The 14,147-nt window shown below is 36.7% G+C and overlaps 2 protein-coding genes across 2 annotated transcripts in view; one reads left to right on the plus strand and one right to left on the minus strand.

Moving 5' to 3' along the window:
• Positions 1 to 861, plus strand: part of LOC137802634 (transmembrane protein 47-like) — a 7,974-nt gene extending 7,113 nt beyond the window's left edge. Inside the window, exon 3 of the mRNA XM_068600655.1 lies at positions 1 to 861. This exon is cut by the window's left edge and continues 579 nt beyond it. The gene's annotated coding sequence lies outside the window, so the exon portion shown is untranslated.
• A 5,980-nt stretch (positions 862 to 6,841) lies between these two features.
• On the minus strand, positions 6,842 to 13,411 carry il13ra2 (interleukin 13 receptor, alpha 2). Its single transcript, XM_068601180.1, has 8 exons — positions 13,330 to 13,411; positions 12,819 to 12,967; positions 11,642 to 11,798; positions 11,417 to 11,537; positions 10,991 to 11,175; positions 10,664 to 10,818; positions 9,452 to 9,599; positions 6,842 to 6,954 (listed from the first exon to the last, which is right to left on the minus strand). Exons 1-8 carry the CDS (start codon positions 13,409 to 13,411, stop codon positions 6,842 to 6,844), a joined length of 1,110 nt encoding a protein of 369 aa, XP_068457281.1.
• Positions 13,412 to 14,147: the final 736 nt, after the last annotated feature.

Here is a 14,147-nt window from a genome sequence, read left to right on the forward strand (position 1 = left end):
GGCGGGACGGTAGATTCTGAGCACAGACCTGAATGTGCATTGACTGAACATTTCAAGGGATTGACTGATCTCCACATTTCATTTTTTATTTTGTATTCTTTTCATAGCATTTCACGAGGACAAGCTTGTTGTTGATGTATTTATGGCATACACTTTATAACTATTGAAAAACCTGAAGTTCCCCTTCCGTGTGTTCTAGCTAAAACATATCTAGTAATGCCGGGCCGTCTGATGTTAGAATTGTAAATTAGATATATGCTAGAGCTCTCGAGTGTTTATAGTTTGTTTGCAAACTCACACTAGTTTGCCTCAAATCTAAAATGTAAATGTGTACAAAGTATTTCTACATGAAGGAACATCCTGAATAAACCATTGTAGTTTTGGGAGTATTAGAAATGTGATTGAATGTTGTTTTTAATACTCAAACTTGGTATTCTGCCACACTGATGCCGGCGGCTCACAAACTGACCTCGGGCTGAATTTTACAGAGTGGAGTATCAGAGGTGCCCTGTTTTTGTTTTTTTTGTGGACTAAATGGCAATGAGACAAAGATGCTAAACACCTTCATCATCCAGAGCACACATTCCTCAGAGGAAAGCACCCGTAGCTATTTAAAGAGACACCCCTAGTGTGGGAGCTTGCAGCTCGTTGCAGCGTTAAAATACGACACTTTGGTGGAAACATAATGAGCAACATAAAAGATTTTATTGCAAACTTTAAGACACATTTTTGCAGTTAAACTTTACAACTTCCAGGTAGACTATATCTACAATTTATTTTGAAGCTTCCCTTTTAGTTTTTAGGTCAAAAGGATTCATGATTTTGTTTAAGTGAATAAAATTTAAAAAGCAAGTTTGAAAAGATCTCTATTATGTTGTGTCAAACAGAAGGCACTGGCACACATGAGCGGCCTGGTGTGAAGTTTCCCGGTCCGCACTTTCTTTACCCCCCGGAGTTCAACAGCTGGTTAAATATTCTCTGGAAAAGGAACCGCTGCAAATAAACAATATCCCCAGCTGCTGCAGTGTGAAAACCGAAGCCGTTATTTACACCCAAAGCAGCAGCAGCAGCTCCAAGGAAAAGATACCGGGATTCCTCTGCCATGTGAATCTGACACCTGGCTCCTGTGAGGAGTGTTACGTGGTGTGTTGAGTGTGTGAGGTGTTGGGTCAATGGCTGTCTTATAATAGCAGTGACCTCTCTGGAATCTTTTAAAGGTGAGTCACGTGTTAAAAGGTGACTGGGTAACAGAACACGCAGTATCTCAAACACTTCACAGATGTGATCACATTTATTTTGTTGTTCCCACACACATGTGAAGCATGTTGACTTTACTGGAGAGCACAGTGTGAAAGATGCTTTCACATTGTGGAACATTTATTCTCCAGTAAAATAACATTTCCTCTCTCCATGATACACAAAAAAGCCCACAGTAAACCAGGTGATACACATAATATGCAACTGTTTTCCCAGAACAAGTTTTCTTTGGCCCCGAATTTTTGTAGACTATTCCCTCACTTCACTTATTTGCACATTGTAAAGGTCAAAATGCCAGTAGGTCTTCAATCTCAGCACAACACCCACACAGTTGCTGCTCTTCTTGCATTACTTGCCGCTGCACAGGAAAAAGGAATATGCACTGAAACAAAATGTCTCACAGAAGGCCGTGCTCATTTGCCCTGTGATCTTCTTCTGTTCACTCGCCAGTATGCCAAATAAATATTTATGCATTATGTCAAAAAATACCAGGCCAACAGGCTTTTCTGGCTCTTCTGACCCACACTCCTTTACTTGGTGGCTGTATAAGCAAAAAGGGTCAAAGTTCGAGGTACGATGTTCAGATGAAGTAGTGTGTCCCAACTGAGCGGATACAGCATGCAACAGTGCGTACTTTGTAACATCAGGGCAGCTGCGGTACGTACTCTCAGTAAAAAGTATGCGATTTGGAACGCAGGCTTGTTTTTGCTCCCACCACCAGCACCGTGAGTCTAACTTCCTCCTCCAACGAATGGGCAAACATGATGATACCTGCTGCTGTTGAAATATCAATCTGTAGCATGTTAAACAGAAAATGTTGATCCCGCGAAAATATGTGGGGTGTTTATCTGACTCTTTTCAGAATGCTCTACAAGAAAGGAAAAAGTGAAAATATATACCGTTTGTATCATATAAATAATGTCGCAATCATGTTGTTTTTTTGCACATAAGGTCTACGCTTGCATTCAAACATGGCTTTACGCCACCTTTAAGTTTGTCCTGATACAGATTTGAAAACACAACGTCTGGTGCTTTCAAATCTCTATCAGCAGAACGTTAGACTGGCCTGAAACACAAACTCAAAATGATGAATATCAAACATATATATATAAAAGTATTAACTTATTATATACTTATTATTCATGTACACATTTTTCAAGCAGTGATGTTTAGAACGATTGTGCACCTGTGCAGCGACTTGCACTAATCTCTGAATACTTTGGATGTGACCACAGTGTTTCCTTCTGCTGCAGAGGGTTAGGTTAGCACAGCTCTTACCGTTTGTCAGCAGCGAAAAACAAAACCAAAGTAAGTAAGGGATTTGCGTGTGGACTAAGTGTGTTCCAAGCAACACACTTAGTCAAACATGATGATACCTGATGCTGTTGAGTGTGTTCCAAGCAACACACTTAGTCACAAACAATTTGCAAATGTCAACGCAGTGAAGTGTGTTTGCAGTGAACATAATGTGTCCTTTGGAGAGAAGCCTGGCCCCTAGGTGCAGTAACCAGCCAGGCCCTGCACTTTTTCACTCTGCAGGGACAGATTCCAGTTACTGAACCCAGGGGACAGAGACCAAGATGGGCAATGACATCTGTGCGCCTGAGGAGGGAATCAAGGGTCAGAGTGATACATTTTTGTAGAGTTGTACTAGAAATGCAAGCTATCCAATCATGAATGCAAACCTGAAGTTGTCCAGCTTCTCCTGTGATGCTCAGCAGTGGACGTCCTCTGCAGACTAGCGAAGCAGATAAATGGAATGAAAATGAGCTATACATTTACCCGCCGACCAATCCTCTGCCAAGCTTGGCTCCACCAAAATTACATATTAACCTGAAGAAAGTTGCTCATTTCTCCTCCACTATCACGGTTCTGCTGCCCCGCAGCCCCCTGGGTCCAGTTAAACTCACATGCTGCCACAACATTGTGTGATTACAACACAGTCAAATCACTTCTTGAGCCATCTTCTGTTTTGTTACTTTGTCAGGCATGCAGGAGCAGCAGTCAGAGGTTGCATTCAAATAATCTGGGCAGTTCTAATTCATCCATGACACAAAAATGAGGACTATCAGTGTGTGTGTGTGTGTGTGTGTGTGTGTGTGTGTGTGTGTGTGTGTGTGTGTGTGTGTGTGTGTGTGTGTGTGTGTGTGTGTGTGTGTGTGTGTGTGTGTGTGTGTGTGTGTGTGTGTGTTTCATGTTTTTGAATCATAGAAGAACACAACTATGGACACCCACACATGCACATGGACAGTCAGGTGCGAAGGAGACGACCTGGTGTGGGAAGCTGTCAGCTGCATGACTGACCTTGTGGATGTCAATGAATGTCGGATCAGACACTAAAACACCGACGTCAGTCTGGAGCCAGATGCTTACTTTCCCAACATGAAAGAAAATATCATGCAGTGGAAAGTTTATATTTAATTCATGTACACTTGCACTGCCGATTGATTGAATCAATGAACTGAATAAAGTAGTCTGTTTAGAACAAGGAACAAAAAAAGAAACATAAATGCCCACTGAATCAAAGCGTCCATATTTCTTTATTTTCAATCTTCCTACAGTAAATGCCAAACATAAAGGTAATGAAAGAGACGATATGACTTGTGACATCATACTCACTTCATCACATTCACATGTGCTAAAATATCCATATCAAACGTTAGATGTAAAACATTGGCATAGACAGCTGCACAGAGATGATTAAAATACGTTGTACTCGATCATTTAATCTGTAGATCCCACGAGAATGTGCTGAAAATATAAATGACAGTAATTTCATCTAAGAACTGTTGCATGCAATAAATTGTTTGAACACCAGAGGGCAACGGAACTATCACAAAAATAAAGTCTTACTAATACACTGTGAAAGCATAAGTATTTTGTTATCTTAAAACATTGTGTGACATGGAACCTTACTCTGATAGTTATGTCTACTTGCAAGTCACAGTTGACAAATACTATTATTTGCATATGAAGAATATTGGAAACGCATGATATTTCTGTTGTCACACCTGGAGATCAATGATGTATCTCTTCACTGAATGAAATGACAGACCACTGTGCAGTATAAATGAGAGCCACTGCCTACTATTTGGGATTTCAAGGCACTATTTAAATTGAATTTTATACAAATAAAACTGTATGAAATTGAGATCATAGTTGTTGTGCATAGCTGTTATCAAGGTTGACTTTGTAAAAATATTTAGACTCTATGAAAACGCGACTCGACAACTACAGAACCATTATTCTTAGTGCAGCAGAGTGTTATCATTGTTCCTGTTCATACAAATATGTTATGACATAAATACAAAAAAAAAAAAACGATGATATTTTCAACTGTTTTAGTCGTGACAGACAAGGTTATGCAGAACCATTTTTTATTGTAAGAAGTAAATCACCTCTAAATGTTTTCTTCTGTTAACAGACGATACAAATCTTTTAATGTCAGCGATGTAAGTTTTCAAGGAAGGGAAGATTTCCCCATTGAGCTGCTGTCATCAGCCCATGGATAACAAACACTGTGAGATACTTTCATGAAGTCCTCGTATCTACTAAATATCCATAGTTCATAAAACTACAACTCATAGGGCCTTCAACAGCTTTATTTAAAATAGGAAAGACAATCAATTAGAAAAAAAAACACTTCTGATATCCAGTGGCATTTTGTTCATAAAAAAACCACATGAAGTAAACCATACACCCCAAAATCATACTAAACAGTATACTCTGGTAAATACATTATTGTATTATCTTTCCCTGATAGACAGTAATATACACGCAGGTCATTGCTGAGAAGTAACTTGAAGTAACAGCAGTCGAACCATATTTGAAATGATTTTCAAGCTATATGGAAACACAAAACAGTAAGGGCTCAAAATGAGAACATGAAAGCTGCATGTGATCTTGTTCATTTTATGTATTTCAAATTTTACATTTTGTAAGTGATAAAAACCTTGAATTGTGCAGTAACGACAAAGTATAAAAACACTTCAAACATATATTACCCTGATATATCAGACTTAGACTTATAAAATAATTCTGAACACTTTGACAAGAGTTGAGGCAAAAAGGAAACCCTTTAACAAAAAAATAACTAAATTTCTCCTGAACAAAAACAATCATCTCTTCTGGTTAACTCAGCTGGCAAGTGTGTTGGCAAAAAGTAAACAGACAATTCCAGTTAAAATCATATTTCCTACAACAAAACAATCCTACAATAAAATATTCCACAGAGGTGGTGTTTGAGAGCAATGAAGGTGCATGTTTTCTTCTCTTTTAGGCCTCAGTCACCGAGAGGACTGAATTCCTGGCAAAGAGGCTGGAGAGCAGAGAATCCGGCTTCTTCCCTTGTCTTGAGATCCTCCTGAAACAGAAACACAGTTTTGCAGTGAGCTAATCTCCTCATTTCATTGTGTGTCTGAAAGAAGTGTCTGACAGGAAGGGTTTGATTCAACCCAAAACAAGATATTTTCCTAAATCTAAGTATATTTATTCCCTAATCCTAAATAAATGTATGACAGAAAGCTCTGAAGAAAACTTCTCTCATGTACTCATTGGCCGGGTTCTTGTTTCTTCTACCTCTTCTACCTGGCTGTTAGCAACAATTTGTTGTATTACTGCCACCAACTGGTATGATGTGTAGTTGGCTAATGTTGACAATGATCAACAAAAATATCTTTTCAATCATCTAAATCAGTTTACGCTACTGAAATAGTAATTGATAACACTGATTTTGTGGGTCCTTCTGAAGAATATCTATGAGATGAAACTTTGTGAAAATTTGCCTTATTTCTTCCTCATGTTTGAGACAACATAGTGTACAACGCTCTACTGTTGTTTTTTTTTTTTTACTGTTACAGTTTCTTTTCTTTTTTTCCCATTTCAGTCTCTCATTTCAGAAGAGAGACTGAAAAAAAGACAGAGAGAGAGACTGAAAGGTAAAAGGAACAGGGAGGCAGAGGGGCAGATACATATATAGATATATTGATATATCTATATATGTATATATATATCTATATATATGTATACACATATGTATACATATCTATCTATCTATCTATCTATATCTATATATATATATATATATATATATATATATATATATATATATATACGTATATATATACATATATATATACATATACATATATACATATATATACATATACATATATACATATATATACATATATGTATACTTATATATATACATATATACATACTTATATATATACATATATACATATATATATATATACATATACGTATATATACATATATACATATATGTATATATATACATATATATACATATGTATATATATACATATATGTATATATATATACATATATGTATATATATATACATATATGTATATATATGTATATATATATACATATATGTATATATATATATATATATATATACATATATGTATATATATATATATATACATATATATACATATATATATATATATATATATATATATATATATATATATATATATATATATATACATATATGTATATATATATATATATATATATATATATATATATATATATATATATATATATTTACTTACACTAGCGCCACACACAGCGACAGCACCAGTATAGCGATGATGGCAACAGCAATATATACATAGATTGGTACCATGTCCCATCCTGGTTCAGGTGCCACTTCTTTCTTCTCTAAAACAAAGCAAACACACACACAAGGTCAGGTTTATTTACATATTATTTCATCAATAAAAGCATCTATCAATGAACCTGACAATGTCAAGTCAAAATCTTCAAAAACAACAATATTATCAACGCAATATCCAAAAGAACCCTATTTGGACATTTTAAAAATCAAGTAATTTGGACCCATTTCTATTTTGTTAGCTTCATAAGAACATTTCCTATTAGACATTTCAATTGAGGTTTTGGACCCATTTTGACAAGAGATCGGCCAACAAATTACAGATATTTAATCATCCCAATTAGAGTTCATGAGTTTTGAACCAAACCCCTGATGTTGTGCTGTATCAGATACAGAGTATCCACAGATCAACATCAAAGATCTGTGCTCTTGTGAAATGCATATTCCTTTTTTTTTTTTAGTTAAGAAATTGTTAAATTGATTAAAAAAAAAGGTCAGAACGGAATCAAAAGCAGATTAATTTGAAGACAGAATGTTTAGTGAGAAAATAAATATCATTTATTTCCAGAAAACAACATGGGGCCTAATGCTGGTCCTTGTGGGACACCAGTATCAACTACCTGGAGGCAATGAAGGAGACTCACACCGGCAGAGTTTGATCAAACATTTCATTCTGCAAAAACATTGTGACACTTCAAAGCAGAATGACAACAACAGCTACAGATACTTTAGGTCCATTTCTTCCATGTTGATGTAAGTAGGAATTAAAAATACATTTGGTGAAAAGACAATCACTAAACATGAAAACAAAGACTTTGTAAATTTAACATTGGTGTACATTCGAAGGGAGATTTTAACAAGAATAGAGAATGTCTGAGACCCATTTCAACACTTGTAAATTAGGTCAAATAGACTGTCTGTGGCTTATAAACATTTACCTTAACTGACCTTGCTGGAGCCCCCCTTTCCTTCTACTTTTTGGACAATGTGAGTAGACACTGTTTCCTTCAAGTACGCATACAGTACAGCACATCAGTGCAATCCAACTGGCAGCTTCAGTTTGTTTTTCTTAGAGGCCCAGAAATCAACACACACTCAGATTACATTATAAGAAATAGTTTGATCAGACTCATCAGCCAGTACCTTAAAAATTAAGCTTTAGTGGAAGTTTAGTGGACACTCTTTACACTCTTGTTCATTCATAATCTCAATCTTTAATTCTCACAGCAATATTACTCCATCAGCTGATTGGGGGCATGTACATAAAATGAACCAATCAGATTGTGTGCTGTTTCTGTAAGTCAATCACATTGCTGTAAAACTTTTAAAATAGGTTCTCCTCTCTGCTGCTGTCAGGTGTCATTTCAGTTCAAACAGATATGACCCTCCTTCACTCCAGGCTCCTCCAGTCAGCATTCAGGCCTGATCATCATTCATCATCGGGTTACAGTAACTCCCTTCTTCACTACCACCAGTGGCTGGACCCCAGGGGGGATTCTGCCTTAGAAGATGTCAGCATTACTACCCTTTGCTTATCTTAAGTCAGGATGGAGTCCAATCGCCACTGGCTTTGCACTGTTCAAAGATATGCAATTGTAATAAATTAGTGTTAAACTCTAAACAAGTCTCTCTTGATTGAAATACAGGTATAAAGGGCAACAAAGTCATATTTGTCTTCTGTGTCATCCAAAGGTGCATACTTTACAACACTTAACATAAACTCAGATAATAATAATTAAAAAAAAATAGATTTACATGTAGGGACCAACCCGTCTTATGGTGCTTGAAGTGGTACACATTTTCAAATATATTTAAAATTAATAAAATTGTATATTATGTAAACATACAATTGTGGGGTTGCATCTATCATGTAAACCTCTCAAAATGATCATGACATAACATTTTGTTCAAGATCCTCTCTAAAGGATATATATATATATATATATATATATATATATATATATATATATATATATATATATATATATATATATATATATATATATATGTATATATATATATATATATATATATATATATATATATATATATATATATATATATATATATATGTAAAATAAAACAACAAATAAGGACGAATTAGAAAGTTTGTGCAAATTATGATTTCTATTTATTTATTTGTATATGTCTTATATTATCCATCAAACAAAATCTGAATGAGGCAAAACAAACTAAAATTAAGACCACAAGGCATGCAGATGATAATAATCAATTTGAACTATAAATATGCCATATTGTACCAATGAAGTAGTATTATAGTTTTGCAATATCCTAAAATATCTCTATATATAAAAAACAAAGAATTAAACTTACTGTTTTATGACGACGTCAGAGTTTGTCAGGAAGGACTCCAAAAATTAGTGTAGCTCATGATAACTCATTGATGGAGTTAAAACGTCTACATCCGATGAAGTTTCAATAAACTTATTTGTTTTGAAAATTATACTTTCAGGTTTTTTTCGTAATAACGAAAAGAAAATACTGGTTTTACTGCAATGTTGCGGTAAATGAAAGCATCATTACCTGGGTGGCATGTTGGAGGACTCCACTCACTCCAAACGCTCTTGTCGGCACAATACTTGTTCACCTTGGACCGAACCCTGAAGCAGTGTCTCTGACCGTCGTGGTCGGAGGGCAGAGTGAGGCTCATCTGCTTGGTGGAAATCTGCTTCTGTCAATCCCCAAAATTAGTAATGAAATGATTAGAATACACATTTGAGTTATAGAGTCAACACACACACAGCCCAATGCCTGAACTGACTTTAAGATGCATTAATCAACATTTCGTTCTTCATTTATCTCGCTAGTTTTGGTTTTATGGCACATTTGGTTCAGTCCCACTCTACTCAGCCTTTAACAACATCAGCCAGCCCTTTTTAGCTGTAAAGCACCAAACTGCACACACACAAAATTAGCAAACGGGGAAATAAAGACATCTGGCAGCTAATGACCCAGAACACTGGAGGCAAAATCAAAGCTAAAGAGCTGATTATTATTGATGATCACAAACACAATGTTCTGCTAAGTCTATTTCAACTTTAATACTTCCAAAAAGAACATTCTTGAAGTGCAGTGGACAAAAAAAACAAAAAAACCTGCACCTCATAAATGTAATAATGGTGGTGTTTAGGTATTTTATTGTTACTGTTCTGTTGTGCATGTGTTGTGGTCCTTGCATGACTAAAGGAAATGACCGCCAGTGCAGGTTTTGGAACGAAAGCAATCTCCACAAAGAAATCCTGAGACTGCTCTTGGATATCAGAACAAAAACTCAAAATGATGATGAATGTTATGTCTTGGAGTTTTGTTTAGTCTTTTTCCTTCTTGTGTGTCATGCTGCTTTGCCCTTAGTGTCACCTGTCCTGCACTCTCCTCCTCTCCTTATCTGTTCTAACTTCCCTTGTTGCTCAGTCCCTATTCATACCACCTCATCTTCTTTGCCGGCTCGGCATTTTTTTTTTGTTGGCTGTTACACCTGCCTGCTTCTAGACACAGATGTAATCTTATTCTTGCATTTCATCTGTATAACGTAAATCGTATAACTCTGCACTTAAAAAAAAAAAACCCTGCTCTTGCCGTTTAGGGATTATTTGACTCTTCCCTCAATGCTTACATGTCTCTCATAGCAGTCTGATCTAATTCTGCATAACTTGTATCACTCTTGCAGGTGAACAATCAACAGACGTGGAAAAATATACATCGAAACCCTGAAGCAGAAATGCTCATATTACGTACCGAAGCAATTTTCCCATCAGGTCCCTCTTGTTTGTGTTCCACCTCCCATTCTAGACACGATCCGGGAATGCTCGCAGCTTGACCTTCCCAGTGCAGTTCCAGCTGCTTGCCCGGACCCGTTTGCAGATGCACCTTCTCTGTGGTTTCAGGCTTTACTAAACAATAAATCAATGATGAACATTTGACATATTGTGACAGGAAGACAACTATATTTCGCTGAGGTCTCAGTGGAGCAAGTAATAACACCAAACACAGTGTAAAACTTGAGGGTGATAATAATCACGATACTGTTACTGAGTTAGCATGTAAAGGCGAGCCTTCACATACTGTGGTTTTGGATTTCCAAGGAGAAGAATGTTGTTTTCAGGGCTCCTTCAGGAGAAGAGCCGTTCACACAGAAGTTAATATCAGTGAACTCTGGGAGGGAGTATCCTGTGAAGTTGCAGCCACTCCTGGTTCCACTCGAAATAAGATATTTCGGGCATTCTTCTGCTTGTTTCAGCCCATTGTACCTTGGAAAGAGACAGATCACATAACACACTGCTTCAATGAGTGCTATCTATTCTGCTCTGTTGAGAGGTGTCGACAACGTTTGATTACCATCATCTTAATTCTTCAAAAGACAACTGCCTTGATTTCTCATGATCTTGGCAGTAAGGCACTCAGGGGATTTTTAAATTCTCGACCAAATATATTGTGTCACCGACCTCCTAGGAAATGGCTAAAAATGTCTTTGATGAGCCCATGACATACCAGAAATACAGATTTTGTTGAGAGTTGGCAGGCATCTTTGGGTTTACTCCCCAGTTGCACTCCAGGTACTGCCTGTTATGGTACACACAGACAAAATCCTGGACCGCAGTTCCCACAACACCTGGAGGTAGAAAGGTCATTAAAACCAATCAATGACAAATCATACATTTTCCAAATATCTCATTCTGATGTATAAGCCACTATTTATAAACCCCGAGCACTGACCTGTGCTGGATGGTTTCTGGACCAGTTCAATGTAACGCGTGCTCTTGATAATAGTACCGTTGATGCAGGGTTTACTCAGCAAGGTGTACACTCTCACTCTCACCTCTTTCATCAGATCAAACTGGGCATTGTACTCCGGCCGAACAGTCCTGACAGCCTGCCAATCCAGAAGAAACACAATCCTCTTATTCAATTTACAGTATTTATATTTACTGCGCTCAAAGATTCAACAGAGATGCCTTCGGACATAAATGTTGCTTCCCAATCTTGAATATCCACGAGAGATATTATTCTGGGAAACCTGACGCCGTGCATTCAAAGCTGGTTATTGTTGATATGTTATGCTTCAGGTGTTCATTCGAGAAGATAATGTACTGAAGCATTCAATTATTGTGAGTAACTGTCAATATCATGCCAACAATGAATGTGTTTTTTCCTGCTCAATCAACATACATCCAAAAAGAAAAAGAAACTGACTAACAAAATGCTAAAAGGGGACTTCTTCCATACATTCAAAACCATTTTCAACAAAGTGGAAAGTCTTTTTTTAGGGATGCCCTGGAATATTAATATTACTGGAATATTCGCAGGTGATCAAGAAAGTTGCATGAAACTGAAACTACTTGAACCTGTTCTCACATTGAAACACATTTAAGACTGACGATCATAGCTCTATGTATTACATAATGATATGGCTATCGTAGTTTTCCACCCTACTGTAATGGACAGTATGTATGCTGATATTTAAATGATTTCAAACAGACCAAATAATAAACCTGGTACAGTTTCTACAGAACTGAATCAGTGACTCAATGTTGTAAAGCTCCAGAACAAAAGAATGCAGCAAAAGAATTAAGTGGCGGATTTCATAAATTTAAGGATACATCATTTATTTATTTATTTTTTCCACATACTTGTTATATAATTAAATATTCAATCAGGGCTGTTTGAAGTGAAACAGCTTCCACAGTGACAGCAAACACATCATTTAATTGAACTGTTAAATCTGGATCTCCACATCTGGATCTCATACCAAGTGTGTATGAAATGAATTGCATCCCTTTAATTGCTTCATGAACATCGCAGATAATGTCATGCAGTATTGATCAATTCTGTCTGGAGATTAGGCAAATTAAGAAACTCTGTGTAAGACTTCAATGAAATGGTGAGCACTTACGGTCCAGCTGTTCCTGTATGTGTTGAAGTACTCCAGCTGATATCGTTTTGAGCACTTCATATTGATGGCGCTGGCTGGGGGACTCCATGTAATCTTGAGATAGCCAAGATAACCAAGGTCTGATATCACCAGGTCCTCAGGAGGATCCACTGCAAGAGAAAACATATACAGATGTACAGTGTCACTATGTTTTTCTATGAACACGTATTTTATTAATGTTCAACCTTTGTTTAAAGAGGATCCCTCTTTTCCACTGAGTCCCATACTGACAATAACTCCCTCTCTCTGCAAGACCTATTCATTTATTCACTTACCTATTCATTTACCACCGAATTAAATGAGTTTATTTCATTGTGTGTGTATATATATATATATATATATATATATATATATATATATATATATATATATATATATATATATATATACATATTTTTAACGACACAAGTGATACACAAGTGAGGAGTTGCATGCGATTGATACATTTTAAGATGAACAAATCTGGACCAACCAGTAGGTCCATTGCATCGCGTGCTCTCCGGCCAAGTTACCAAGAGCAGCATCAGGGTCGCTTGCCAGAATTTACTCGCCATTCCGATGTCAACCAAGACTGTGAAAAACAAATAGACATTGAAGAAGTTGTACAAATGTATACAGGATAGAAAAAAAAGTGGAAGCTCATTTGTAAGTTATTCAATTCACATTTTAGAATGACTGATTTAATATATCACATGAAATATATAACAAATAAAGCTGCCAGACTTCATAATGCACTTACGTGAATGCGAGGCGTGTTCAGGTAGCAGTCGGAGAACAGAGGCAGCGCCTCACTCAAGTCAAAGCATTCGTTGAGTAATGTGATGTTTATTGTCTCGTGGATATAAATATAACGGCTGAGGAGGAGGACGCTGAAGAGGGAGGAGACAGAGACGACACTGCTGTTTAGGAAAACACATTTTCACTCCCATGTCATGTTGGCTCTTGTGTGGATGAACAAACATTTCCACCGGTTCACGCACGCGGGCGCGCACGCACGCACACACAATATGCAAAATCCTGAGAAAAATATTGGCTCAACTTCAGCGATTATAAACCTACAAGTCTTATTAAATTAAATTAACCACAAACAAGAGTCAGTGAAACAAAAGTGTCCTGGTTGGTATTTCATTATTATTTTCTTCTTGGTGATTTGGACCAATGCCAAAGTCCAATGCTTTTGTACTGTGGTCTTCATCATTATAAGGCCAATTCTCACTGTTGCCATGTGAACGGTGCATACAAACCCTTTATTCTCACCTGTCAACACCAATTGAGTGAGGATTAGTCAGC

Source organism: Clinocottus analis, unplaced genomic scaffold (assembly GCF_023055335.1).
Source record: "Clinocottus analis isolate CAN_PGR_092001 unplaced genomic scaffold, fCliAna1.0.p SCAF_5, whole genome shotgun sequence".
Lineage (NCBI taxonomy): Eukaryota > Metazoa > Chordata > Actinopteri > Perciformes > Cottidae > Clinocottus > Clinocottus analis.

Coding starts and splice junctions, on each gene's coding strand:
- il13ra2 (XM_068601180.1), bottom strand. CDS start 13,411: ATGGCGAGTAAATTCTGGCAAGCGACCCTGATGCTGCTCTTGGTAACT. Junction 11,176..11,416: donor CAACAAAATCTGTATTTCTG/GTATGTCATGGG, acceptor TCTCTTTCCAAG/GTACAATGGGCTGAAACAAG. Junction 6,955..9,451: donor TCCTCCAACATGCCACCCAG/GTAATGATGCTT, acceptor GCTTTGTTTTAG/AGAAGAAAGAAGTGGCACCT.